The 27,980-nt window shown below is 36.9% G+C and overlaps 1 protein-coding gene across 2 annotated transcripts in view; it reads right to left on the bottom strand.

Moving 5' to 3' along the window:
* The window catches only part of PTPN4 (protein tyrosine phosphatase non-receptor type 4), a 121,119-nt gene that overhangs the window by 37,676 nt on the left and 55,463 nt on the right, over positions 1 to 27,980 (bottom strand). Inside the window, exons 6-14 of one of the 2 annotated variants that reach the window (XM_052791112.1) lie at positions 25,585 to 25,629; positions 25,276 to 25,328; positions 22,945 to 23,065; positions 21,744 to 21,831; positions 20,471 to 20,559; positions 14,284 to 14,347; positions 7,769 to 7,941; positions 1,825 to 1,893; positions 1,544 to 1,582 (exon numbers count right to left, since the gene is read on the bottom strand). In XM_052791112.1, coding sequence (XP_052647072.1) covers positions 1,544 to 1,582; positions 1,825 to 1,893; positions 7,769 to 7,941; positions 14,284 to 14,347; positions 20,471 to 20,559; positions 21,744 to 21,831; positions 22,945 to 23,065; positions 25,276 to 25,328; positions 25,585 to 25,629 — 741 coding nt within the window. The remainder of the gene's footprint in view (positions 1 to 1,543; positions 1,583 to 1,824; positions 1,894 to 7,768; positions 7,942 to 14,283; positions 14,348 to 20,470; positions 20,560 to 21,743; positions 21,832 to 22,944; positions 23,066 to 25,275; positions 25,329 to 25,584; positions 25,630 to 27,980) is intronic. The other variant, XM_052791111.1, reaches the window with a different exon arrangement.

Here is a 27,980-nt window from a genome sequence, read left to right as displayed (position 1 = left end):
AATCACATGATGTTCTAGAAATTTCTTGTATTTCAAGTTTTTTCACCCTTGAAAATACTAAAAGTCTTTAAAATTGAAAATGCATTAATTGCACACTGTGATGTGGAAGACAAAGAAGCAGATGATCTATTAAAAACCTTTCAAGGTGTATTTGTTACAATACATCATTAATTTCAGTTCACTGAGGTCCACATATATGCCCCAGACAGTCATCAACATTACTAAACAACTCAAAAGGTGAGGATGAATGCTGTATTCCTTAATCTAAAAGCAACAGTGGAAAATAAAATTACTGAGGACAGAAGAGCCAAGTATTTTATTAACTAAAAAAAGCCAAAAAGACTTGAGAAAACATCAGAGCAGTTCTAGCCATGACTTCCAATTTTATCCAGAACATGTATTACAAAATACAAGTGACCCCAGCACCAACTGTTCAGTTTTGATGCAAAGGGAAGAGTGCCATCTACTGAATAAGAGTTTCTAAAACGATAAATATACTCCTCAAAACCAAGTATTGGCTCTCCTTCACCCTACTTACTTGTGGGAAATTGCCAAGTTCACATTGCAACAAGAAAAAGAGTTTTTAACTGATTCATAACTGCAATTTAAATAAATCAAACTCAGTTGTCACAGTGTGGAGTCTTCTGAGTACTAAAAAAGTCACCCCAAGTAAAAATCTAACCAGACTCCCAAAGTAAATTAAATAGAGTAGAAAATAATTCTACAGCACACAGAACAAATTGGTCTTATAAAATCTACCTGTTGAACAAACATGTCACAGCACTTCTGCCCCCAAATCCTACTAATATGGAGCTGTGTACCTATGGTGTGCCCAGCTAAAAACTCAAATTATATTATATTGCACAGGGGGAAAGAAGGGGGGGGGGGTGGAAATCAAGGCAGAATTCACCAATGCTCTGAAAAACAGTGTTTGCAGGTACTTGAGAAAGCTTGCTGGGCTTGTTACTAAGTCTGCAAGCATAAATTTAAACTCCAGAGTTTGTTAATGGATAGCTATGCTAAAAGACATTCCCCATGTCAGTAAGCATAAAAAAAGCACAGAGCATGCTCCCTCCCCATAAGCATTTTTTCTATTAACGATCAGAGCAGACTGCCAAATGGATGTAGCAGCAGTTCTACTTTTGAATACTGTATCATAATTTCTGAATGAAGAACTAAATCTATGTCTTGACTATTTTCTTGTACTCACTAAACCCCTCAGGAGTCTGAAACACAATTAAGTAATAGATTCTGTGATTAGCCAACTACTCTGTGACAGAATACCTTCAGAAGCAGCTCGCTCCCATAGTAAAATACCTCATTGGGACTATAGTGATAAAGCTGTTCTTACCAAGTAAGACACAGTACCTTATTCTAAAGGAAATATATGTGTACAGTTGTAGGTTGTTACCAGGGATAAAACACATCCATTAACTCAATGTTTTATATATAGTTAAATATATAGTTTTATATATATATATAAAATATAAATAGTTAAAGAGACCATTCTTTGCAATAAAGACAGCACAAAAAGGGCTAGTACCTGTCACAACAAACCACAGTTTGAAGGCTATTCTGAATTCTGAAAATAAAGGAGAAAATATTAAAGAATAGCCTTATTAACTTTTCTGTCATAAGATTCTCCCCCATTTCTGGCTGCCCCAAAGAGACACCCATCCACATCAGAATTAAACTCCTTAATATGGTTAAGTCAAGCCACCAGCAATAGTCGACATTTTTGCAAACAGAAAACAATAATCCCGTAACATCTAAAAAGATACAAACAGAAAAATTACTGATCTTGTACAAACGTAAGTTGCCTACCTTGCAAATACTCTGTCTTTGTTTGCTCTTTCTTTACCATACTGCACAGACTGGACCTCTGTTCTCCCACTGGAAAACAAAACAAAACAAAACAAAACCACTAAATGCAACAAACTCAGGATAACAATTTCTTGCTTAAAACTGAATCATCTCAACAAGAAACCCTAAATTCTATTTCCAGCCATTGCTCAAACAACTATGCTAGCTTCAGTACAGTGTAACTTTAGAAAGCACTTGGTGGAAGCGTAGGTCTTCTTTCCCATTACAGTCTAACTGTAACAAAGACCAATTAATTTTAGGTATAACATAAATCTTTCTCTTCCTTTTTCTTCTTACCCACAGCAATAAGAAAGTTCTGCTCGGATCTTTGGATAACACTTAACAGTATCATCTTTCCTGTTATAGCCAAAATCAAAAGTTACAGCAGCTCCTCCATACTCCTCCTGAACAATTCCCTGAATTGCTAATAATTTAGTCGCTACTTAGTTCAGCCACATATCATGAAAAAATCAGATAATAAGCACATCAGGATTGTATTATTCTATGCAAGTTGTCAAAACCAAGATTAGATCTTGGAACTTGCTGACTTTTCATGTAAGACCAGATGTCTTGTGTCAAATCAAAGATCCTTTATAATATTTCATAATTTCTGTTTTAGAAAAAAAAATAGAATTTTGACTGTCTATCAGCAGTTAAGAATTGGTGGCAAGATACCAGCAAAACTCCCTCTTGAAGCCACTTCCCCATTTATAAATTCAGACCAAGGCAGAGAGTCAGAGGATACTGATACTTAAAACTCTGCTCTTTTCTGTCCCTTACAGGGACATTTACACTGAAATCAAAGAATAATTACCTATTTTCACATTCATATTACAGAACTACTGGGTGCGTGAAGGCTGGAGAAATGGGCCAACTGGAATCTCATGAAATTCATAGGATCATAGAATGGTTTAGGTTGGAAGGGACCTTAAAAATCATCTAGTTCCAAACGCCCTGCCATGGGCAGGGATACTTTCCACTAGACCAGGTTGCTCAAAGCCCCATCCAACCTGGCCTTGACGCTTCCAGGAATGGGGCATCCACAACTACTCTGGGCAACTTGTTCCAGTGTCTCACCACCCTCACAGTGAAGAACTTCTTCCTTACACTTAATCTAAATCCACGCCCTTTCAATTTAAAACCGTTACCCCTCATCCTATCTCTACATGCCCTTGTAAAAAGTCCCTCTCTGGCTTCCTTGTAGGCCCCCTTCAGGTACTTGAAGACTGCTATAAGGTCTCCCCAGAGCCTTTTCTTCTCCAGGCTGAACAATCCCAGGCTTCTCAGCCTGTCTTCATAGGAGAGGTGCTCCAGCCCCCTGATCATCTTTGTGGCCCTCCTCTGGACTCGATCCAACAGATCCATGTCCTTCTTATGTTGGGGACCCCAGGCTGAAGGCAGTGCTCCAGGTGGGGTCTCATGAGAGCGGAGTAGAGGGGGAGAATCACCTCCCTCAACCTGCTGGTCACACTTCTTTTGATGCAGCCCAGAATGTGACTGGCTTCCTGGACTGCAAGTGCACGTTGCTGGCTCATATTCAATTTTTCATCCACTAATACCCCAAGTCCTTCTCTGCAGGGCTGCTCTCAATCCACTCATTGCCCACCCTGCTTGGGATTGCCCTGACCCATGTGCAGGACCTTGCACTTGGCCTTGTTGAACTTCATGAAGTTCGCATGGGCCCACCTCTCAAGCCTGTCAAGGTCCTCTGGATGGCATCCCTTCTCTTCAGCATGTCAACCGCACCACACAGCTTGGTGTCGTCGGCAGACTTGCTGAGGGTGCACTCAATCCCACTGTCCATGTCACCGACAAAGATGTTAAACAGCGCCAGTCCCAATATTGGCCCCTGAGGAATGCCACTTGTCACTGGTCTCCACTCGGACATCGAGCCATTGACTGCCAATCTTTGAGCGTGACCATCCAGCCGATCCCTTATCCACTGAGTGGTCCGTCCATCAAATCCATGTCTCTCCAATTTAGAGACAAGGATGTCATGTGGGACAATGTCAAATGCTTTGCACAAATCCAGGTCGATGATGTCTGTTGCTCTTCCCTTATCCACCAATGCTGTAACCCTGTCGTAGAAGGCCACCAAATTTGTCAGGCACGATTTGCCCTTAGCGAAGCCATGTTGACTGTCACCAATCACCTCCAGGAAGATCTGCTCCATGATCTTGCTGGGCACAGAGGTGAGACTGACTGGCCTGTAGTTCCCCGGGTTTTACTTTTTTCCAATTTTAAAAATGGGGGTTATGTTTCTCCTTTTCCAGTCAGCGGGAACTTCCCCAGACTGCCACAACTTCTCAGTTATGATCAATAGTGGCTTAGTCACTTCATCTGCCAGTTCCCTCAGGACCTGCGGATGCACCTCATCAGGTCCCATGGACTTGTGCACCTTCAGGTACCTTAGATGGTCTCGAACCTGATCTTCTACAGTGGGTGGTTCTTCATTCTCTCAGTCCCTGCCTTTGCCTTCTGCGACTTGGGCAGTGTGGCTGGAGCACTTGCCGGCGAAAACTGAGGCAAAAAAGTCGTTGAGTACCACAGCCTTCTCCATGTCCCAGGTAACCAGGTCTTCCTGGTCAGACGGCCTGTAGCAGACCCCCACTATAATGTCACCTGTCCCTGCCCTCGCTTTATTCCTGACCCACAGGCTCTCTGTCCACTCCTCATCCATCCCCAGGGGGAGCTCCATACACTCCAGCTGTTCATTGACATGGAGGCCGACATTGCCTCGTCTCCCCTGTCTGTCCTTCCTAAAGAGCCTGCATCCTTCCATTCCAACACTCGTCATAGGAGCTATCCCGCAACATCTCCGTGATGCCAATAATATCACAGCTCTGCAAGTGTGCGCTTGCAGAGACCCACACCTGGGGAGAAATAACCCCATGCACAGGATGAGTGCCAGCTGGCTGGAAAGCAGGTTTACTCAACGCTGGTGAGACCACATCTGGAGTGCTGTGTTGAGTTCCAAGGCCCCTCAAGTCAAGCAAAGGGCCACAAAGACAATTAAGGGTCCGGAACATCTGACATATGAGGAGAGGCTGAGAGAGCTGGGACTGTTTAGCCTCAGGAAGAGAAGGCTCGGAGGATCAAATGAGTGTGTACAAATGCCTGAAGGGGTAAGTAAAAACTAAAGCCAGACTCTTCTCAAGGGAGCCCAGAGACAGGACAAAAGACAATGGGCACAAACTAAAATATGAGATAACCTACTTAAACAAAAACCCTACAAAACAAAAAAACCTTTCTTACTGTGAAGGTAGTCAAACACTGGATCAGGTTGCTCAGAGATGGTGTGGAGTTTCCGTCCTTGGAGACATTCAAAACCTGGCTGAACATGGTCCTAGGCAACCTGCTATAGTGGACCCTGTCTGAACAGGGCATTGGACTAGACACAGTGTCCAGAGCTGCCTTCCAACCTCTGCCATGCTGCAATTCTAGAAATCTCTCTTTTCAAACCTGCTGCCTGCTAACTTCCTGGGGTTATAAATTTTTAACTCTGACAAGCAGTAAGCTGACTGTGTCTTCCTCTATTCCTTTTCAATAACTCTAACATTGTATTTACCTTTCTCTAACTGCTACTAATAATTGATTTAACGTTTTCAGAGAAATACAAAGCTCCAAGACAGTAATAGCATATTTGTAATTGATGTTCCTCCTCTTTTCTCTCCTTGTGTAGATTACTTTGCATTTTTGGACACTGAACTTGATCTACCATTTTATTGCCTACTGACTCCTCATTGCGACATACCACCGCAACTTTCTGCAGTCAACTTCAGCTTTTACTAAAAAAAGTGTATCACTTCAGTGGTAACTTCCCTTTGTTGTGAAGAAGGGACATTTCCCATCTGGTTTAAACAGTTGCTAATATACAATAAAACTCTTCATGTTTTGGCAGTTAACTTCTTTAATGAGTATCTGGTGAGGAATACTATTAGAACCACTTTGAAAATCTGAGGACAGTCTACAGAAGTCAGATTTTTTTCATCAGTAGTCTTCTTGATCCCTCCTGGAAGTTTCGGGTTTTTTTTAAAAAAAAAAACCAAACCAACAACCTTGTTTTAAAATTTGCTTCATTAGAATCTTTTAGTCCAGTGGAAATAATAGATTATGTAACACATTTAATAGTACAACAATTTCATGTCTCTGATTTCTTTCAGAACTCGAGATAATTCTGTCTAGCTCTGGCAGTTTAGTATTTTATTAGTTTGTTTTAATCATAGAAATGTTGGCTAGAAGTCTCTAGTCCAATCTCCTGCTAACACTAGGTCATGTCTGGCCATGGCTTTGTCTAGCCAAGTTTTGAAAGCCTCCAAAAATAGAGATCCCACAACCTCTCTGGGTAACTTGTTCCAGTAATGCACTATCCTCCTAGAAAAACAAAAAACCCCAAAACTTTTCCTAATCTCCAGCTAGAATCTTCAAGGTAAAATCTGTGGCTGTTAATTAACCCTTGTTCTGTCACCTGCCATTACCAGCACAAGTTTGGCTCCATCATTTCTGACACTGCCCTTGAAGTAGTTTTACGCTTGTTACTGAATCCCCCCTTAGCTTCCTCTTCACCAGATTAAACCAGCCCAGTGCCCTTAACCTCTCCTTGTGTGCCATGTTACGACTATTATGCTGCCTCTAAACAATCTCTCAAACTACTTGCAGAAATTCTAGCCTTTTGGCTGCTTCATTAACTTTAATGACCTTCTTCATTTTTATGCAGTTTCCCTTTTCATCTTACATTAACATAAGTTGAATGTCATCATCAAAGAGCTATTCTGTAATAGTAACCACAGTGATTCAAAATCTTTACAGAAATGAAAAAGCTCTCCCAGATTCACTACAGCAACATTGAACCAAGTCTCAAACACTGTTCAGGATCACAGAATGCTGTTTCTCAAATGGGTGCTGTGAATGCTGGTCAAAAAAACAGATGGTATAGAAATTTAGCCACTGAATTATTTTCCTCTTTATACATTTATGCAATTCACAAGTGTAACAGAAATAGTCTGTTATTGTGTTTTCTAGCTTTTCATCATCTCCCTTTGTACATCACAGACACTGTTGCCATTCTAGATGGATGATTAGTAGTAGCTCCATTATTCTCTACTTCAGGCACAATTTAAACCAACGGCATTCTGCATTACTTGCAGAGAGTTAACTCAGTTACTGAACTGAGATTTTTATATATATATATATATATACACATATATATATAAAAAGCATAAAACACTAAAAAGCAACACCACCCACTCCATCGTTAGAATAGAAATTATACTTGGGGATTATAGCTATTCCACAGTCATTCTTTGCACCTCCAAGCTTTTTGCCTATTATGTTAAGTTCATCCTTAAAAGTTATGGACTTAATGTCATCCTTATTTTCTAAACTTCTGGCTTTGGTGCAGAACATGTATGTCTTTTTGTCTTCACCTAGTTCCTATTTGTATGCATCTAGCTTAAGTGGGCTTTACTTGTACAAGCTTCTTTTCACTGATTTCTATTTGATCTTTATTTAGGTCTGTTTTGTTGCTGTGGCTGCACACAAGATCTGAGATCCATCAGTTTTCAAAAACACCAGGTCAAAGACTTTGAAGTCCTGAGACAACTTTTAAGATAAACACCACCCAGCAGGTAAGCAGGCAAAGAAAAGCAGCCTGTGAGACAATGTCAGAGTACCAGCTTGATAACAACCACTAATAATACAATAATTATATATTCAAGCTATCCTAGAAAATTACTGACATTTGAAACTTAGGCCAACAGGTCCCCTGGGGAACACTTGCAGGATTCAAAAGCTACTTGAATTATGGCACCTTTTAATATAATATAGATTCTAAATAATTCCCTGTTTATTGATGAGTTGCCTGTTCTCTTATGTTCTTTCCCATATATATCAAAACAGCACTTACCAGTACCGGAACTTGGAACCCAAAGTGAAATAATGTGCAAAAAAGTTCTTCTGAGGGGGGAGCGGTCTGTCCAAACGGAAGAACGTGTGATGTTCAACACAAGCTTTCCACAGATTCTTACATGCTCGGTAATTCACCATATTGAATCCCAGTAATGTTTCTCTAGATTCATGCTAAAAATGAGAAAAAATTATTTCAGATAAAAATTATTCCAAGTTACTTTTGAAATTAAGATAAATATTGTTAGCTTTGGATTTTTTTTTAAATTATGCTTTTTGAAGTGGTTCTTTAATTTTACATTAACTTTATGTATTATAAACCCTTTTAAAATACCTCTAAGTTTTCTTTAAAGGATTTTTTTTTTTTTTAAAAAATGAGCCTGCTCAAAGGTTAACAGTCTGTTTAGTGATACTGAAACAAGTCTAGATGGGAAAAATGGTCCCAAAAGGTAGGACCCAAACTACATTAAAAAAATTTCTGTGATTTGAGAACTCAAAGGCAACATGCCTCCCTGTTTCAAGACTACTACTGTTAAGACAAGGAATTGTCATGCACACGTGCCAATTAGAGATTGGGAACAGGTATTGATCTCAAGAGCAACTGATGTGCCTACTTCTAAATGATTAATTAGGTTCCTGGTAAAGGAAAGAAGCAAAATTGCAAAGCAAGCTAAGTTATTCTGCCTGTTGAGGGAGCTTGATTACAACCTCTGTAGCTCAGAAAATATAATCAGCACTTTGCTTTCTCTTCACAGTACTAAATCCTCCACAACATTTAGCACACCTTAACTGTTTTCACTTAGCAGTAAACTCTTTTTCCAAATTAAGCTTTTGCTGGCCTGCTCATCTTTAGAGCTGCTGAGATACCAAGGCATAGACCTGCAACTCTTCCTCCAGTGTTGTATTTGGGAAGTTGTTGCGACTAAGGGCTAAGAACCACACTGTACTTTCAGCCACATGATGAATTTAAAGTAAAGAATAAAATTGATTTTAAAAGTAAACAGCAAATTCTGAGTACCTATTGAAGAAATTCAAGACATTATATGCAAGAAACTAAAACCTGACATTTTACTTCAATTTACAAAAATTACCTCTATCTCTTTTCTTAATTTCCAAGTATTGCCAACTATTCCCTGTATTTTCTAGACATAACAGAAGTACTTAAAAATTAAAAGTCACTAACAAGGTAACAGAAATTAAATCCATTACCTACTGAGTTAAAAAAGGCTTTATCAACAATGTAAACAATAATATAAACAAGATACATTACTATTCTGCAAGACAGCAACTACGTAAAATTATGGACTGCCTCAACTAGATCCAGTAAAGGACAAACGAGCTAAGATTTTAGATTCCAACAAAAAGCTCTCATGACGTAGCAAATTTAATGCTCTGTCAGCCTTTTACACTGTTGGAAAAGAGAATTTCACAAGTTATATGAGCTGATGATCATGCATTTTCATGTTACTCAAAGCACTATAATTATGGGGGGGGAGGGGGGGGAATCCTGCTTTTTTCCCCCCAGTTTGTATTCCAGAGAATGAGCAGATCTGATTTTCATGCCACCATCTGATCACTAGATCAGGCATGAAGCATGAAGGAGGAGCTGGTATCGCATGATGAGAAGGAGCTGCAGCTAGATCAGCTTAATTGTAATGCGAAACAGCACTTTCACAGGAACTTGGTGTGTTAGAGCTTTAAAGGTAGCTTAACAATAGTTCTATTCATAGCTTTTAAGGCGTTCATTGCAGTGCAGAGAAAACTGATTCTCAAACCCTACCCTTCATCTCAATTACAGCTAGGAATCAATCTTTAAGGTAAAGAAAAGTGTAAGATATTAGCTCCTAAGTGCACCCATCCTTTTCATATCCACCCTTGCAGGTTCTGTAATATCCAAACATAAGCTGGGCAATTGAAATTCATCTTTGCTGATGATTCTGGGGGGCAAGCCCTGGTTCTACTGCTGTCTGGTAGCTAGATTTAGAATAATAAGATTGCCCCTGTTTTCCCTGAAAATAGTAGGCTTGAATCAACGTGGGCTCATCTTAAGACCCCAAGGCAACATTTATAATGTCCATGGTACTTCAGCCAAAAGCACACAAAATAACAGGACAGTTGTACTGCAGCCTATGAGAATGTTTTTATAGCACAAGGCTCCAGGAAGATGCTGAATGCTCTATGGTATGACAATGACATACAGGTATTTCAGGGGTTTATGTCTGTTGAAACAGTGTTAGAAGACTACCTCAGGGAGTCACAGTAATTTCAGAGCAGAATCCAGCTATCTTACTAATTGTGTCCATGGTTCCTATTAGAGAGATGAAAACAGTCTGCTTGCTACAGAGGGAGAGAAGAGTGAAGCAGCTGGAATGCAATATCGGTGATGAGGCTCAGGGCCCCAAGTGTAAAACTACAGGTAAGCCAAATACCACCATGTAAAGTTAATTTAAATCATAACCTTACAAATGTACACCATGTGGCAGCCTACCTATAGAATCCAAGAAGAAACACTGGAGGGATAGGGCAAAGTAAAGTCTAAGTCATGTTTGTGGTTCCTTTTATTAAAAGGACAAAAAAAGCAGAACGGATATTGGTGCCCTTCTCACCTACAACAGCTCATCCCTTGAACATGCACCTTGGGTGGGGACATTCACGCAAACCCACCTTTGCCTGATTTCAAATAGGGACTTCAGAGCAGATGTCTCACTGCTCAGGAGAGAAACTGGGTTGAAAAAATACTTCTCTAGTGGGTATCTTTCACTTTGTCTAAACAAAGAAGAATCCCAGAACAAAGCAAAAATTGCCTACCCTCATGTCCGAGGCAGACAAAAAGACTTATGCTTTATAAGCAGCAGATGCTCCAGAGACTCAAGATATTCCACAAATAGCGGACAAAAGTCCTGTGGAAGCTTAAATGCAAGACAGATAGTGCCAACAGTATCTGCTCTTCACACAAAAACCCAATGGCAGAAACTTTGACAGAATTAGGCAACAATCAGCTAGGCATCTAATGAATGCCAGCATTACTTAAGATCAAATGTGTACTTGGGCAGGTAAGGCCACATATCACCTTGTGATTCTAGCCTCAGTTCTTTCTAAAGGTCAGTACGAAGAAAAAATTCAAAGCACAAACTTCAGATACATAACCTATAATTAAAAAAAAAAAAAAAGTCATTTTGGCCACTCACCGAAACCAGGTGTTGGTCATGGGCAAAACCTATGATACTGTTTTGTTACAGACTCAAGTAATTTTTCAGTGGACATCTGGGCTCTAAAAGAGCAAAAGAACATGCTGAACAACTTATTTGGCTGTCAAAGAATCAAGACCACTAAAGTATGCTGGACAGCATTAAGAGTTTGATGCTGACTATTGACATTACAAGAGCCAAGGGTGCAACTAACTAACTAAAAAAAGAAGCTTAGGGAAACATCTAGAAAAATGAAACTACTGAATTATTCTCAAACAGCTTCAAAGCATGTAAGGGAAGCAGCATATGGAAAGGGCAGGATAAACAAAAATATGGTGAATAAACTGCCATTGAAGTTATGGCTCAGGGGGCTTCTTATGTCAGATGAAGAAGTCATACATATTCTTTTCCCGCCACGAAATCATAAAGAAACAATGGAAAGAAAATCTACTCCAGTGGATGCGTGCTCCAGCTATATAATTGTCAAAATACACAACAAGCTTCCATTCAAGATTATATTACACTACCAGTGGAAAATGACTTTGACATTAAACTGCTTCATCTGACTTCCTTTAAGTGATTTATTTAAACACAGATATAATCTATTAAAAGCAGGCAAATAATTCTTTACTTATGTTGATGCCTCTAAGCAATGCTAAATCAGGGAATAAATTTAATAGGTGATTAAAAGATAAGGGACTTGCACTTTTGAGGACAGTTGCCATTAAAAGCTCTCAACACGCATTAGCAGTATTTGAAAAATATCTGTTTAGGACTACTTAAAAGCATATGTAGCCCAGTTTGGAAAAAATAAAAATACTGGAAAATTCCCCTCCCAAGTCCACTAATCTAATATCCTATAGCATCTCAGCTTTGCATCCGAATAAATATGGTTACTCAGCTGTACAATTTACACACAACGTTGAAACACATCATCAGTACACAATTAATGTGTTTTCACCGCCATGTCGTAAATCGGTGCTTTTAAACAAACACTCAAAGTGCTAGACCAGAGGTATTTTACATACCAAATGTGCAATCACTGAGTCACTTCACCTAGTTTCTGCTGCCTAAAAAGAGCCATTTAGGCTCCCTTTATTGTTAATGGGAGTGAAAGCAAAAGCAAGCACATACCACCAGAGAGCAACTTAATCCATCCTAAAACGTACTTCCAATGCATGCAAGATGTTTCACACTTCGCATGTGTCTGGTTACTATAGAGGAAGTCTAATGATTAGCTTTACTTAGCTAATTACCATGAAACTGAAAATATGTTCTTTTAACCTAACTGAAGCTGAAAATAGGTGAGATGAATCTTATCCTACAAGTCTACTCAGGGAAAGTAACTCTGGAAATAACAATTTTAATATTAGGTTTGATTAAAAAATTAGTTTAAGTATGCCTTCTTTGGAAGCCAAATCTGAGCTTTGATCTTAAGATATTCACGACTTGGAATGAATGAAAATTAAGTTCTTGCCATCAATTTTCATCTGATACTTAGAGTTTAAAGGAAAACAGTACAAGGCTTTTTAATTTGTTGGCTTCTTTCAGAAAAGAAATTACATTAGTTACATATACGACATTCTGGTGCGAGTAACAATATGCAGAGTATTGAGAAGCAACAGAAAAAACAAGATGAGAAAGCTGTCTTTATATTACCTTCAATTATATGCAGATTTTTTTTCTGCAGAAAATAGAGAAAACACTCAAGTACAGTACCCAATCCAGTTTTATATCCAGGTATCTCAATCTTCAAGGTCCTGAACTTTGCTACTATAGCTTTTTCTCAAGTTCTGATTTAGAAAACAACTGCAGTTCGTAATTTCTGAATTCCACATAAAAACCCAAATTCTCATCTCAGATCTAAATACAACAAACATTTCTGCAACTGTAATGGAAGTTACACACACGGGTATCAAGACAAAATTTGACCTCTAGGCTGTCAGAGATCAGTTTGCCTTTGTGAACTAGCCTACAGCTCCTGCAGGATATTAAGAACTACCTGTGTCACCACAATATGCCCCCCACCCCTTCTTTTAACCACAACCATTTTTCTGCTCACATTGCTTGATGTCTGCTCATGTTGACAGATACTCCCATTTATTTCATGTAATAGCCAAAGTTCATTTCTTTCTACACATAATTACTCCAAAATCCTCTAACTCCCGTTATCCTACTTCTGAACTGAGAGCTAGTCATGCTGCTCCAAGCACACAGGTTAAACTTCTGTCAACTAATACACAACAAAGTGTCTGCATGTGGTCACGTAGGTCCATTTGTGAAAACTGCAAACTCCTGGGCCTCATTTTAAAGGATCTGCTTTTAAGATATACAGTTTGACTCCTTTTTTCAGTCCTAGTACTAGTCACCAGCCATTGGCCTGATCTGATGTAACAGGTGTTTCCTCCTTATATTTTTTCTTGTTCAACCATATTGTCCCTAAATCTGGAATAGTCCTATAGTACTCAGGATGCATTTCTCCCTAGAATCCCTTTTTTATGTGGTCAGTAGCTTTCCATTTCAGGTTTTCAAATCCTTTCAATTGCAAGAACTGCACAAGACCTTTTAACTAATCTGATGAGTTAATCACATAGTCATATTTTTAATTAATTCCTCCATCTTCCCCAGTGATATATCTGTGATGGGTTTAGACTAATCTCTTGGAGGCATGGAACAATCCATTTCTTGCTGAATTAAACACACAGTGGTCCTGTGGTGCTTCACAGGGTAGCAAACACACACCACAAGCAGTGAAACATACACATTCTTCACTGAAAGCTTCAACTTTTTCCCCAACAAATTTAGAAGTACGCATAAAAAATTACCATATGTAATTTAAAACTGCAAAGGACATTCTTATCTCTTCTGTTTAAATATAATTAATAAAGCCAACTTGTATTACTAAATCCAAATAACAAAAATCAGCATCTTTTAATCAAACATCTACTTACAAGCACATATACAATTGAAGCAGCATTAAGCATTACCTTTAATTTTAAATTTGGTTTCTTCTGAAATTTAAATTTAGTATTGATTTACTTTCAACTTTTTCAACATTCGTCTTATATAAGCAAGTTACATTTCCTGCATATAAATGTAAAACTAAATGTGTCTAAAATATAAGGCAAATCAAATGAAAAAAAAGTCTTATAAAGCATTATAATGGCCCATTTGAGAACTGAAATAGTCAGAATGTTGATGAAACTGGACTTTTAATTGCAGATAAAGGCAAGAATCAAAATAATATCAGCCAGTATAATGAAGACATGCAGTATGGAGAAATTTCATTGCTCTCATTTTGTGAGATAATGTTTAAAACAGTACTCACCAATTCTTTCCTAAGTTGAATAAAAAACTGTTTGCACTTAAAAGAAATTTTTACAATCTTCAACCTAAATGAAAAATAAAATCACAATATTTAAACATTTAGTATACTGAATCATGGTTAAAGGCTTAAAGGAACCTACTTAAAATATACTTTCTAGAGAGAACAGATTTCACTTCATTTCCATGAAATTTCCATAGACAAAAAATAAGATATCAAAGATTATATAAAATAGCTTGTATAATTTGAAATTTATGAGCCATATATTTATGTTATCTATCAAATTCACTTGCTTCCATCCTAAACCCAAGGCAGTTGCTAATTTAAGTATCTTTTCCCGGTTCCAAAGTCCAAAGAGCTATTCTATCCCCAGGTCATTCCAACCAGATGTTCTCTTTTGTGCAACTGCTTTCATTATCCCTTAGAATTTGAAAACATACATTGAACTTCACCTGATTCCTGAAAGACATTCTTTCTCTATGTTATTACATGTCTTTAAATATAACCAGAACTTGTTTTAGCAAAATAGCTAAGACAAGATATAAACATGGAGATAAGGACTTGCAATCATGGTATTTATAAAGTTAAAAAACAAAACAAAACAAAAAAATCATCACACTATGAGGAGGAAAAAACATTTAAAATATCACGATAGGGAAAAATCAGCCTACAGATCTTTTCATCTTGCAGGTTATCTATAAACATACGAGATGCTGACAGTAATTCCAGACAATTTTGGATGATGACTACAATGCTAGTTATGCTAAATGGGAAGAGACAGGCCATATTTCCATCACAATCTAATTATATAATTTTTCAAAGAAATGCAATATTAGGATAGTGCACATCCTTTACTAAATATACAGGAGTACTATTTTGGTCAAGAACAAAAGCAAGGTTACAATTTTAACAAGAAAAAAAACCCAGTAACTTCTGTGACTTTGAAAAGGAACAACAGATACAATACTGCAAACCGTAGAACACTAAATTCAAATGCCATCTCACTCAAAGAACATTTTGCTGACAATACTCATGAAACTCAAAGATCACAGAGTTAACTTGTGGGAAATTACACAAACTCTTCGTGGGTTACAATCAACTTTTTACACAGCACGTTTACACAGAGCACCCTTACTAATCTGAACTGTCGCCTCTGATGGTCCCTGTACTTCAAGTTATTATATTGGCTTGGGAAAGCTACAAAAGAAAGAAAGAAAAAAACCCCCAAACTCACAATAAACCCAAAACCAAGAAAGCAAACCAAAAAGGTCAGTGAAGATAGTGCTACAACTTTTGAGATAAACTTATTCATGAAGAATATACAGGGACCTCGGTAGTGACTGGAATTACTACTTGCATATTAATCACCTTGTTGAATAAAAAACCCTCTAGACTAGAAAGGAAGAGAAGCAAAACATTAACAGACACCTAAGTTAGATATCTGTATATAGAAATTATCTTCTTAGCTAAATCAAATTGGGACATTTTTCTCCAGGGGATTATTCAGAGCAGAAACCTAACTCAGATGTCCTAATTTGTTGAGAAAGTTTCTATCTCCAATAACATAAAGGGAGTCTGTGAATATTAGCCTTTAAATTATGCTTATTTAAATCTTTTCCCATTTCTTTTTTCTTTCCTAGCTTTGCCATTAAAAAAAAAAAAAAAGCAGCAGCTATAACTGTCCTGTTTGGTTTTTTTCCAATTCTTAACGAATTGTTGCTATTGAAGTTAGTTTCTCAAGGATTAGAAACTATAAAGGGGGTTATAACTTATCTACTGAAATCGCATTATTCCATTGGCAATGCAGCAATTTTCTTAGCACCTCCTGTGACAAACAATTGCTTAAGAATAATTAGGGATGGCTCCTAAATTTGCTGGATGGGATAGACACTAGTGATTATAGCAGTCTGACTGTGGAAAAACAGAAAAAAAGTTTTATTAGACTGTAGTTAACCAGAAGTATGTTATGATTAATTTTCTAAAATTTTGGGGTACAGGACAATTAAAAGAACATTTTAATATATACCTTTTCTAAAAACTAAACTGCACACACTCTACAACGTTATCATTGTTGTTTAGCATGCCAAGAGAAAACCTGAAAATAAATCAAAATTATTCCATTTATAAAAACATTCTACCACCTTTTACTCTTTTTCTTTTTTTCCCCTCTTCTGCTAAAGAAATCACTGCCTTTGGTGATTTACAGACTCAAGGAGAATGATAAGGATGAAAGCTATACACACTGTTTTTTAATCTCACCCCATAATTTGGGCAGAGCGAGGTCAGCTGCCTTTTAAGCCTGAAACCATTTGCAACATTAGCCAGTAAGGTCTAACTCAACCCGTAAGAGTCACCATTCTAAGTACAAAGAAATGACTCAGCAAAGCTGAATCTCAGCTATTTTCAAAAAATACAGCAGATAAGAGAGAGTTCATATGCACTGCTAATACCCTGCTAGTCATTAAATAAGAATATCCATAATCGGCCAAAGCAAAAGGCATGTCTGCTTATGTCTCCTTTCTCTGACTGTCAGCAACGGTGCATCTCCAAGGAAAAGCGTAAGAACAGGCAGGCATCGATAGTATTTTCCTGGTATGATTTTCCAGTCTCCAGTCATCTCAGACATCCTAAATGATAAGATGTATGTTTTTAAATGAAGAGATATTTAAAAGTCCTAGTCTAAGGTGAGGACTGTACTCAAACATGTGGAAGGAGTCTCATGATATCAAGCCCTGGTTCTCACTAAGGACTTTACCACCCCAACCCTTGCCAGGAGGGTGATAAGGCAGGACACAAGCAATCCAGCAAATTTCTCGACCAAGACTTCTTTGACATAGGTTCTGGACTGGTCAGCTAGGGAGGATGCTCTTGGCAGCACAACTCACGAACAGGGAAGGACTGTCCAGATTCAGTAGTCAAAGACAAACTTGGTTCCAGCAGCTGTGAGATGGTGAAGCTAAATATCCTGAGGGAAGTGAGGAGGGATGCAGCAGACTAAACCACCCTGGAGTTCAGGAGAAGGAACTCCAGCTTGCTCAGAGCTCTGGTAGGCAAAATCCCTTGGAAGCTGCCTTTTGGGGCACAGGAACTGAGGAGAGGTGGCCAATCTTAAAGGACAATCTTCTCAATCCAGAACAATCTTGACGTGCTAGAAAACAAGCAAGCATGAGAGGAGGCCAACTTGGATTATCTCAGAACTGCTGACTGAGCTCAAACACAAACGAAAGCATACAGGATGTGGAAGCAGGATCAGAAGACCAAGGAGGAACACAGAAGCACTACCTAGACATTCAGGGACAGAACTAGGAAATCCAAAGTGCAACTGCAGTCACAACTGGCAACGCATGCGAAAGGCAACAAAGCTTTCCAGGGTTACATCGACTGCAAAAGAGAGGCAAAGGAAAGTGCGTCTCCGCTGCTGAACAAGTGATCTAGTAACAAAGGAGAGGTTGAGGTACTCAGTGCTCTTCTCCTTTGGTCTTCAAGGGCAAGATCTACTTCCTGGATTCCCAGGTCTCTGTGCCTGGTAGCACAGTTTGGCAAAGAGAGGAATTACCCACAATACAGGAATATCAAGTTAGGACACACTGGATAAAAGGCAGTCTCCTTTGTTTTGCCTCATTCCCTCCTGTTTCATTTCTCCCCACGATCATAATGTTTATAATATGCAATTTAGATATAATACCAAATTAAGAGGGAGAGGGCAGAGACATTTTACTTGATTCTTCTCTGAGCGATACAGTTAAACCTCTATTTCTTCCCACATACATGCATGTCTATCCTCTCGCTTGTCTCAAAACTCAGCTCAGGAGTACTGAAAAGGGATAACTAAACATTCACTATAGCCATAAAGCACTGGGAAGACATTACACAGCTCCAGTTGCACAGGAGCAAGAATAAGTGGAAGCAAGAAGAAAAAGTATCAGTACTAGTGTCACTAGAGCAGCTGCATGACTATGGATAAAAAGGAAAGGTAATAGGTCTACTATTGAGCTATATTGTGAGAACTGACATTTCAGATCCTTACTCATAGCAAAACAAGCCTATAATAGGACGAATTGGGGGGGGGGGGGGAAGGTGGTTGTTCATTGTGGTTTTTTAAAGACCAATTATGTTGGTACTACAGTCTTCACAGGAAGAAATTAATATCCCTGATGTCAGCTGATATGGCTGAATACAAAGAACTGTGCAGGTAATTACACACACACAAAAACCAAACTAAGAATTTAGGTCAACATCCCTGGCATGTAAACAATATGAAGCAGAGCTCACAGAAACCTTTAGCTTCCAGCATGGACATGTAGCTTAATTATGACTTATATTGTACATACTCAGTAATTTACCAGTGCGTTCTACAGAACCTATTTCTACCACTACTGTTTGCCCAAAAATAACAGCAGTAAAAGCAGCCTGAATTAAAACCTTCCTGATTATTACAGCATTGCATTTATAAAGCAGCCTTAACCCAGAAATGGCTCTAACACTTCAAAACTCTTACCAGATGAAGGAAAACTTTCTTAGAATGTGTCACCATTATAAAGGCAGGTCTGACTGACTAGTACAGTAATTCCAGATTTGTCATTGCAAAATCCAGTTTTAATTTACCCAACTAACCATGGAGACTGAAAATTTACATGCCCCGTAATTGCCTCAGGCTTACTTTTCTTTGAATGCTTACAGGCAAAACATTTACCATGTTCAATTGTATCTGGCTGTGGATAACACTTATGTCATAGCTTTATTTTTCCTTTCTCTTCAAAAATCTACTAAAAGGTGACCATTCACACTGTTTCCCAACATGGTAAACCACAGAATACGTAACATCCTACAACAAAACTTTAGACTTAGCTTAGCACAGAAAACAAGAATGTCTTAGAAATTCACTGGGTTGCAGGAAAGATCAAGACTGTGATTAACACCTTGAATCTCTGCAAGGGAACCTCCTAAGTGAAAGCATGTCACTGATTATAGGTAATGGATCTTACCCTTTGCTAACAAAAACCAACAAAAACCCAAGGATTTCAACTGCCTGTATCAGTTTGAATTCAGAGAAAAGTTCTTCTAGTTTCAGTTGTGGTAATCAATTTAATCTGTTTATATGAAGATGACAGACCAGCCAAGAACTTTAGAAAAGTCCAGAGCTGCATTGCCCAAGCACACATATCAGTAGCAAATGAAAATGCAAAATCAGTAGCAAATGAAAACGCAAAACTTTTCATCATTTTTCTAGAGCGAACAGCTTTTGTGCCTGGTAGACTAATGTTTATGATGATAATTTTATATGGCTGACTTTGCCCACTCAGAATGCTGTTATAGCATACTCAACGACATATGTAGTAAGGCTGTCAAAGTGGATTCCAAGCAGGCAAAGGAAACCAAGGGAAGGTTACTTCTGAGGGAACTAAAAAAAGCATTGGGGAAGGTGACATAACTTCTGTAGATTACTACAGAAGTTATAGAGCACTTCCATACAGCACTATAGAAGTTATAGTGCAGAACAGGATTTCTCTTAGATCTTTCCCCTTCTTATATGAATAAGTAAGAACAGGATGCCAACTTAAGATGACTGGTAACTAGAGTATCATATTTAATGATGATAACTCCATGTTTACAGAACAGCTCTAAAAACTATTTTAGTTAAGAGGAGAAGTAAACAACAGCATTTTCTGCGATAAATGCACCTTTTTGATCCTTATCATGAAAATGGTTATCTATGGATGAAGAGATGACCATATCCTGAATGCTCCACCTCAGTTATCCTCAAGTGCCATACCTACATTAAATTTAACACACTCAGTGCCATTAAGTTATATGTGACAAAACAGATAAGAGCAATCACTCTACAGGTAATATTTTTAAGTTCAGTTGTCTCTTTAAAGACTGTGAGCTAGACCATAACACTGGACCTGGCTATATAGTTAATTAAACACAAAGTACACTTACAAACTCCTGAAGAAAAAATGTATTAAAATTCATTATAATTTGCACCACACTCATTTAACAGCACAGCATGCAGAACAGGACAAAACTCCATCATAAAATTACCCATAGCATAGCATGAGGTAAATCATTTCAACTTGATATGCTACAACTAAGCTTCAGTCCTTTTTAAAGCTTATTGACACTGGTAGTGGTAAAAATACGTTTTGAAATACCAAACAAAAACATTAGCTTAAACAGCTGTCCTTACCACTGAAAGGTGTTAATTCGTACTCTGTTCTTAAAAATCAGTATTCCACCTGACATCACTCCAATCATTATTTCATTGTTACTCTGATCCTTTAAAAGAAAAGAGAAAATTACTTGAAGAACAATAAAAATATCTTTGAAACCTCATATATATTCATTCTCATCTCTCTCTCTCTCAATACACAAATACCATAGTAAAACAGATCTCAATTAACATGGAAGGAAATGTGTTTTAATAAGACAAGTAAGAATTAAATTATTCATTCCTATTTAGGACAAGCCCAAATGTTTGCTGCAAGTTCTTTATAAGCTACCACAGAATTTTAATTTCTTAAGTTATATGTTCTGTGTTCCACCAACTTTGAAGAAATACACAGAGTATTCTAGCAGTTTATTACAAATAACAGCACTAATAGACTGGCTTGACGTTTGCTACACTAAAAGCAAACAGCAACTTAAATTCCTACCTGAAAGGAAATTGCAATCTCAGAACACAGAGAGATGAGATTCTAAAACAAACAATATCGTAAGCATATTTAAAAAGCACATTTTTCCTGACGTATCTTTGCACTCTTAATCAAACACCTGCTATAGATCTCTCAATACGTGTGCAACAACAGCAGGATACAGAGAGCAGTGAAGTGGGGTATGTTTCAAACGCTACTGCAAGTTCCTCTAGCCTTAGGGAGTAGGACAAGAATATTTAAAAAAACAGAGGTGTCTTAGTTACTAAAAATTACATTCAGAGGCTTTGCAGAAATGGTAGCACTCTACTGACAGGTTAAGATCATTTGAGTTGAGACCTTGAGCTACTTGCTTTACCTGATAGAACTGATGCTGTATCCAATTATAGCACGCTCATCTTACATTAACAGTTCATATTATATAATGATTTATAATTTGGTTCTAATTGGAACGAAATTAAATATTTTTCAAAGCTGACAGACTTAAAACATCAAAAGCACATTCAACAAGTACGTTTTCCTTATTCACCAGTAGCCAACTGAACTGGCGTTCAGGCCAACAAGGCTCAACCTGAATAACAAAGATATAACTAAGCCCAAATTTAAGCAAAGAAATACCATCACTAGAGTGAAACAGTGGCTATTGAAATTGGTAAATCACAGTTAGGCACCTAGTAAGACAACATAATTTTCATTTTTTTTCTCTTGTAAGCAGCAGCCAGGAAGGCTTACTAAAAATAAATATTTATTTTTCCATAAATCTCAGAGGAATCCGTTTTTACATTACAATACTAGTTCATCCAAACTTACCCTTGCATAGTGCAACTCAACTCCATAAAGTTCTAAGGTACGTGCTGTATTGAGATAATTAAACTCTGCTTCTGCAGGAGACAACCCTCTGAAAAAAAGAAGCTAAATCAGAAACATTCTAACATAACCTCCCACATCAGGCTCCCTAGTGAGCTCAAACAGAAAATCTGCATTCGTTTTGCTACTTCTACCCCCACCCTGAAATCTGAATTTCCTTTCTCACCATAAACACGCTGTAATTAAAAAATTTTAACAGGAAAACAACCTTGTGCTTCCACATAGACAAAGTCTTGACAAGAACCCACAACGCAGCTTGCAAACGCACACATTTTATATCTAATGCACTGTACCATTTAAATGTCTGTGGAGCTCTAGAATCTGGAAATTACTTTTGCAGTCCTGCATTTGTTACTGGTAACAGCAATTTCTCTCCAAGGCTTACCCTTAAAGTTTAAATTACCATCAACTCATCATAATTTCTTTACCCTACCTAACAGAATTTGCTAAGCCATTGACTAAAATGTAAAGTAACATTCAGCAGTTTCTAAAGCCAACAACGTGCCCGAATTAAGCAAATGTTTTTGTAAATATAGCTTACATTTTGTTACATTTAACTGTAACAAAAAGCACTTAAGTTCTAAAATACCAAGGAACCATCACTGAAAAAGTACCACAATGTTACACACTGAAAAAAAAATATTTTCCATTGCTTCATTGCCTTTTCCTCTTTAGTAAAAGGTCACAGACTTGCACACAGAAAAGAACAGATATTGAAGAAAAGGACTTTGTTACTTCTAAAGTAACTCTTGTTTATTGGTGAGAGCACCATGAAAACAAAACCTTTATGCTCAGAGCGTTCTCAAAGACTGAAAAAAACTCTTAAAGAAATTACATCCTGCTAAGTTAATATCTTATGTAATATACACAAACACTGTTTTCAGTGTACCTTTAAGATATTCATTTTTTCACTTATTTTCCCTGTCATTCTGTCATAGATATTCTATCTGTGCAGAGTATCAATGGTACTTATTATACAGACAATCTACAAAAAAAAAAATCACATTAAACGTACTCTTAAAAGAAAACAACAAAAAAACTCAGAAACCTTTAAGACAAAATACTCATTTTTTAACGTAATAGCACAGCACCAGCAGTCAGGATTTGACAAAGTCAGTCAATATCTTCTGCTGTAAATCCTTACATGTGCTGCTGATGTAATTTTGCTATTTCTTTTTCAAAGTCTTGAGGCTGGCTAGGGATGAAAGAATAGTCTGAGAGGTAGCCTGGCAAGTTTTCTGAATGGTTGTAGTCTCCCAGCTCGGCTAAAATATTAAAAAGAGAGGTTATTGTTTATCACTGATGTATCTGGCATTGTGCAATGCCCCCAAATTCACAAGAGTCTGCTCCCACATACTTTATGATCTACGCAAACAAAAATAGAGAAGACATTTGAACTCCCCTTTTCCCTTTTGAATAAACATTCTCAGTGAATACCATGGAGATCATTTAAATAGAGCTTTGAGTAGGTAGTTATGAAGGAAGTTTTAAAAGTGTTTAATTTTTAATACACAAATTAATTCATAAATGCTGTCATAATGGCTAGCACTAAATAATATACTTCAAGGTGTTTTTTTTCTTTTTTTTACTTTACCTTTGCTGCTTTCATGTGATTACACAATATATATATTTTTAACCCTACAACTGCTATTTCTTCATTAAGATCTGCAAAACCCACCAACTCATTCTGTACCAAGATATATTCAGAAGCATTAGAAAAATATTTTTTTCCACATTCAATTGTATGTATGGAAAAAATGTACACATACATACACCTACATTGAAACTACTAAAAAGTGCATTTACATAATTTCTACCACTTCCTTAAAATTACAGGAAATAAATTAAAATCACATTTATTGTTGGAATAAAAAACATACAAACAACAACATTTGCTAAAAATACAGGCTTTGAGGCTTTCTAACTATAATCCAAAAAAAATCATCTTTACATATCTGCAATCCATGTAAGGGAACTACAGTGACAGAGAAGTAACCTAACATGTGAAAACTGGAAAGTTCACAGCAATCCAGCTTGACGTGGGGTCCTGCACTGGCCTACTGACACTTTTATGGGGCATGGAAGAACTGACAAGAGGGGTGAAGGCACTCACGGAGCAGGAAGATAAGCAAGGGAAGGGAAGGTAGGAAAGAAGTCTGGGCCACTTGCATTGCCAGAAACAGATCCTATTTTAAATAATTTAAAAATTGGAAAATAGGACCAGGTTTCATAACAGAGTGCATGCCTTGCTAAAATCCACTACAGAGAATACAGGACTGTCTGAGATCTACATCTGCTATTCACCTACATTTATGAAGAATCCCAAGAGCTAAACCCAGAGCGAGTTTAGTAATAGGCATGCACAGAAAATTATTAGACAGAGGTCTGCACACTGAAGAACTTAAGGGCAGCAGGATCTCATATACAAATGTAACTACAATGCACTGTGCATACCCACCGCTTCTACAACGTATGAAAAATAAACATATTGCATTCTTAAAAGCTTAAAATGTTATAAACTTCATAGTGCCTGCTTCATTATCAAATGCTTCACCTCTTCTAAGGCAAATCCCTATGGCATGACAGCACTTGCAGTACATATCTATTTCCAAACAGCTGGAGTTTGGGAGTTTTGTTTAAGAGAAACTGCTCTATTGATTCATCTGGAAAAAGGTGAACACTTATCAAAACTATGCATAAAATATTACATTAACATTATTATATGTTTTTTCCCAGAAAGATTAACATGGACACTATTTGTCTGAAATGTACAAAGTACACATAGTACTAAATGTAGATGTAAGTATCTTTAATAGCAGAAAAACACATGAATATAGATGGATATATCAGGATTGCTTATAAAACTGAATTTCTGACAATCAAATTTCAAGAACTAAGTGCTGAACAGTCTCTTGGTTGGTTGTTGTGGTTTTTTTTTTCCACCGAACAATTTAAGTTTATGAAGGAAAATGGAGAGAGGGGAGGAGGACTAAATTTCAGTCTTCAGGACTTATCTACTCACTGGATGACTTAAAATTGATGACACGGGTATTGAACTTTTTGGCCAGATATGAGGAGAATTCTCTTTTCCACACCTCCTTGGAGGCTCACTGTATGGTATGTTAAAAATGTTTGTCTAAAAAATGCTTTAGTATCATTCTCAAGAAAAAACAAACTAACCCCACACTTCAGAATACAGAGAAATACAAGAGGGTTGTTTTGGGGGTTTTTAACTACATGGGATTAAAGAAGGAAAGCAGAGAGCGTTACCAGTATTTTTTCCACTTCTAATTCAGCAAAACAGGCTGGGGGAGAAAAAGCAACTGACCATATTTCCTTAATCGTGAGAAAAGTAGCATCATGTCCACATACATCACAATATAATGCCATACAAACTACACTCTTTAGAAACTCATCAATACTACTTTTTATATATTTCAGTACTAACATGTACATGAATACTAATTATACTTACATTGAACAGCATAGGAAGCCAAAAGAGCAGCAGTATTATAAGGACAGGGCAATCTGGTTTGTTTGGTTTTTAAAATGAGAAATAAATAAAATTAGATATTTCATATGAAATTCAGTTATTTTGAAAAGCCTAATCTTTCATAGTCTATGAACAAACTGGATAGATAATTATTATAAACACTTCTACTTGCATAAACAGTAATTTATTTTAAATTAAATATATTTTTATTTTTGCAGGTAAAATCCCCTACCATTAACTTTTTCTCAACCAAAGTTGCATTTAAAGTTTAACACAACAAAAATGTCTTACCTTCCAGTAAGAATGTCCTGTTTAATTTGCAAAAAATACTGGTACCTTATTTAAAGAAACAAACAAAAAAACCACTATAATTAAAAATAAAATTATTTAATAATTTTTCATCAATTTAATGCATTTGCTTTCAGTTAGTGCAAAACTAAAACTTTACATTTTGCATGCTATTTCTTAAACTATGGGAAAGAAATTAAACTGTGATTAGTAAAATAATAATACAACTTTGTAAATTAAACTAGTTACAGGCTATAAAGTTATACATTATATTTTACTAAAAGGCTGCAATTTTCACATTCTACCTGCTTTATTTTCCAGTATTTATGTTGAACTTAAAGTTTAAAAGAAGTAAAAAGAAGTGCCTTCATGATGAATGTGAACAACAGAACTATTCAATATGGCAGCCAAAAGTTGAAGTTTGCATCTGTGTATGAAGGTACCTTAATAAGAATGATTTGTACTCCAGGTAGATAAAATTGATTTATTCTCATTGAGTATTTGATATTACTCTGCTTTCATTTAAATTAAAACAATTAGTCTTAGTATTTTGGAGTTACATTCTTAAATAGAAGTTATGGATTCTATTACATCAAACACCTTCTGACTGACTTCCCTTGAACTTCTAAAGTTTTCTTTAATTATGATGTGAGAAAAGCTTGTTTTAGAAATTCATCTAGTCTTCCCATACCCACTATTTCAAGTCGGGAAGGAGATGGAAACAGCAAAAGGAGTAGATGAACACTTTAAAACAAGAACTATTTCCCACCAAACAGTGGCAGTGGGAACACTGTGACTTAAAAATCCTAACAAACCTGAAACTACAAACAGATTTCCCTCTAAATTACTTCCTTTGTTTCTCCAACAGAGCCCAAATATTTTTTAACGTCTCAGAATCAATCCTTTGTTCACTCAATTTAGTCCCTTCATTATTTCACTCAAAGGTTTTAAACAATTTCAAAGAAGTATAAATGTTTATATCAAGTGGCAAACCTCCACTGACACAGAGATTGAAGTGGGGTAGTAAACAAGACTTACTGAGATGGCAAGATGTTAGCACAAGCTTAAACTTTCAGCAAAAAACCCTTATAACAGCATAAAGGCAGCTGTAGAATTTAGGCTCTAATGCCTTTTAATTTAAACAAAAAAAGTTTCACTGAGTGGAAAATTTAAACATCATTCCTGCTTTCTTACAAATTTATTCTGTTTTGGGACCTCCTACATTATTATTATTATTATAAAAATCATCTGGTTTCCTTCCTGTAGTTCTGATTCAAAAGTAGAGTCAGCCATAGCCATTCATTATCAACACTCATCAAAATTACTTATGAAAACCACCTGAGTTCAACTGAAACCAAGCATTAAATATTTCCCAATATTAACTTGCACAAAGAAATTAAAAACAAAATACATCACTTTATTACACAGGACTTCTTATAATTGTGTAGTCTTCAGAAAGTGGATTAACTACAACTTCAAAGACTTCCACAAACATTTACAAATACACACACAGAAATCCAATCATTTACAAGCTAAATATAGTAGAAAGGTAAAACATTCCATGTGTGAAAGAAAATGAGGGAAAACACTTGCAAACTGACAAGCAAAGATGTTAGCCCATGTGCTCAACTCCTACAAAACCATCTAGAGGTTCTTTAACTGACTAGAATGGCAAGAAGCTTAGTTTAACGTATTAACCTCAAGAAGTTAAAACTGAGACATTAGCCAGGCTTTAAAGACCTCAAAATACTTTTTCGTTTTCCACCTTAAAATGCATATTGAAACCAAAAGAGACAGATAAAGCAAAATTTCTTTACCTGTTAAAAAAAGCAATAAATGACAAGTTAAATTTATATATTAAAAGGATATGCTTCACATGCTTAGCTTGAGTATCTCTTCACAAATTTACTGAACAAATCAATTTTTCCTATTTTTCCTGTTTACATTTATGGCCGCAAAAATGTAGGACAAAAACATTCTGTATGTGCAGCTGCACCTTCATTTTATTTTACTTTTTTTGGTGTAATGCTTTATCAGAGAGATTCCATGGTACTTAAGGGACCTCATGATTAAGGAACACTAAGTAGAGTTCATTTTCTGTCCACTGTTTTCAGCAAACAGTGAAGTTTATGGCTTGTTAGCTAACCATCCCAGTTTGAACACTTAAGACTCGCATATTGTTGAGCAAAATGGGAAATCAATAGAAACTTTAGCAAGGTAGATCTGAAAAAGCCTGCACAACAAACTCAGCTAAAACAATGAAGGTGGCATTGCATTAGAATGTTTTCATCTTCCTTATATAGATACATCTAGAAAAGGGTAAGACAGAATTGTTGCTAACTGGAGTCAACGTTAATAGCAAGTCTTTCTGTCATGAGCAGAACTAATGAAGCTTCATT

Source organism: Harpia harpyja, chromosome 7, assembly GCF_026419915.1.
Source record: "Harpia harpyja isolate bHarHar1 chromosome 7, bHarHar1 primary haplotype, whole genome shotgun sequence".
NCBI classification, from domain to species: domain Eukaryota; kingdom Metazoa; phylum Chordata; class Aves; order Accipitriformes; family Accipitridae; genus Harpia; species Harpia harpyja.
This window is presented reverse-complemented; position numbering and strand designations above follow the sequence as displayed.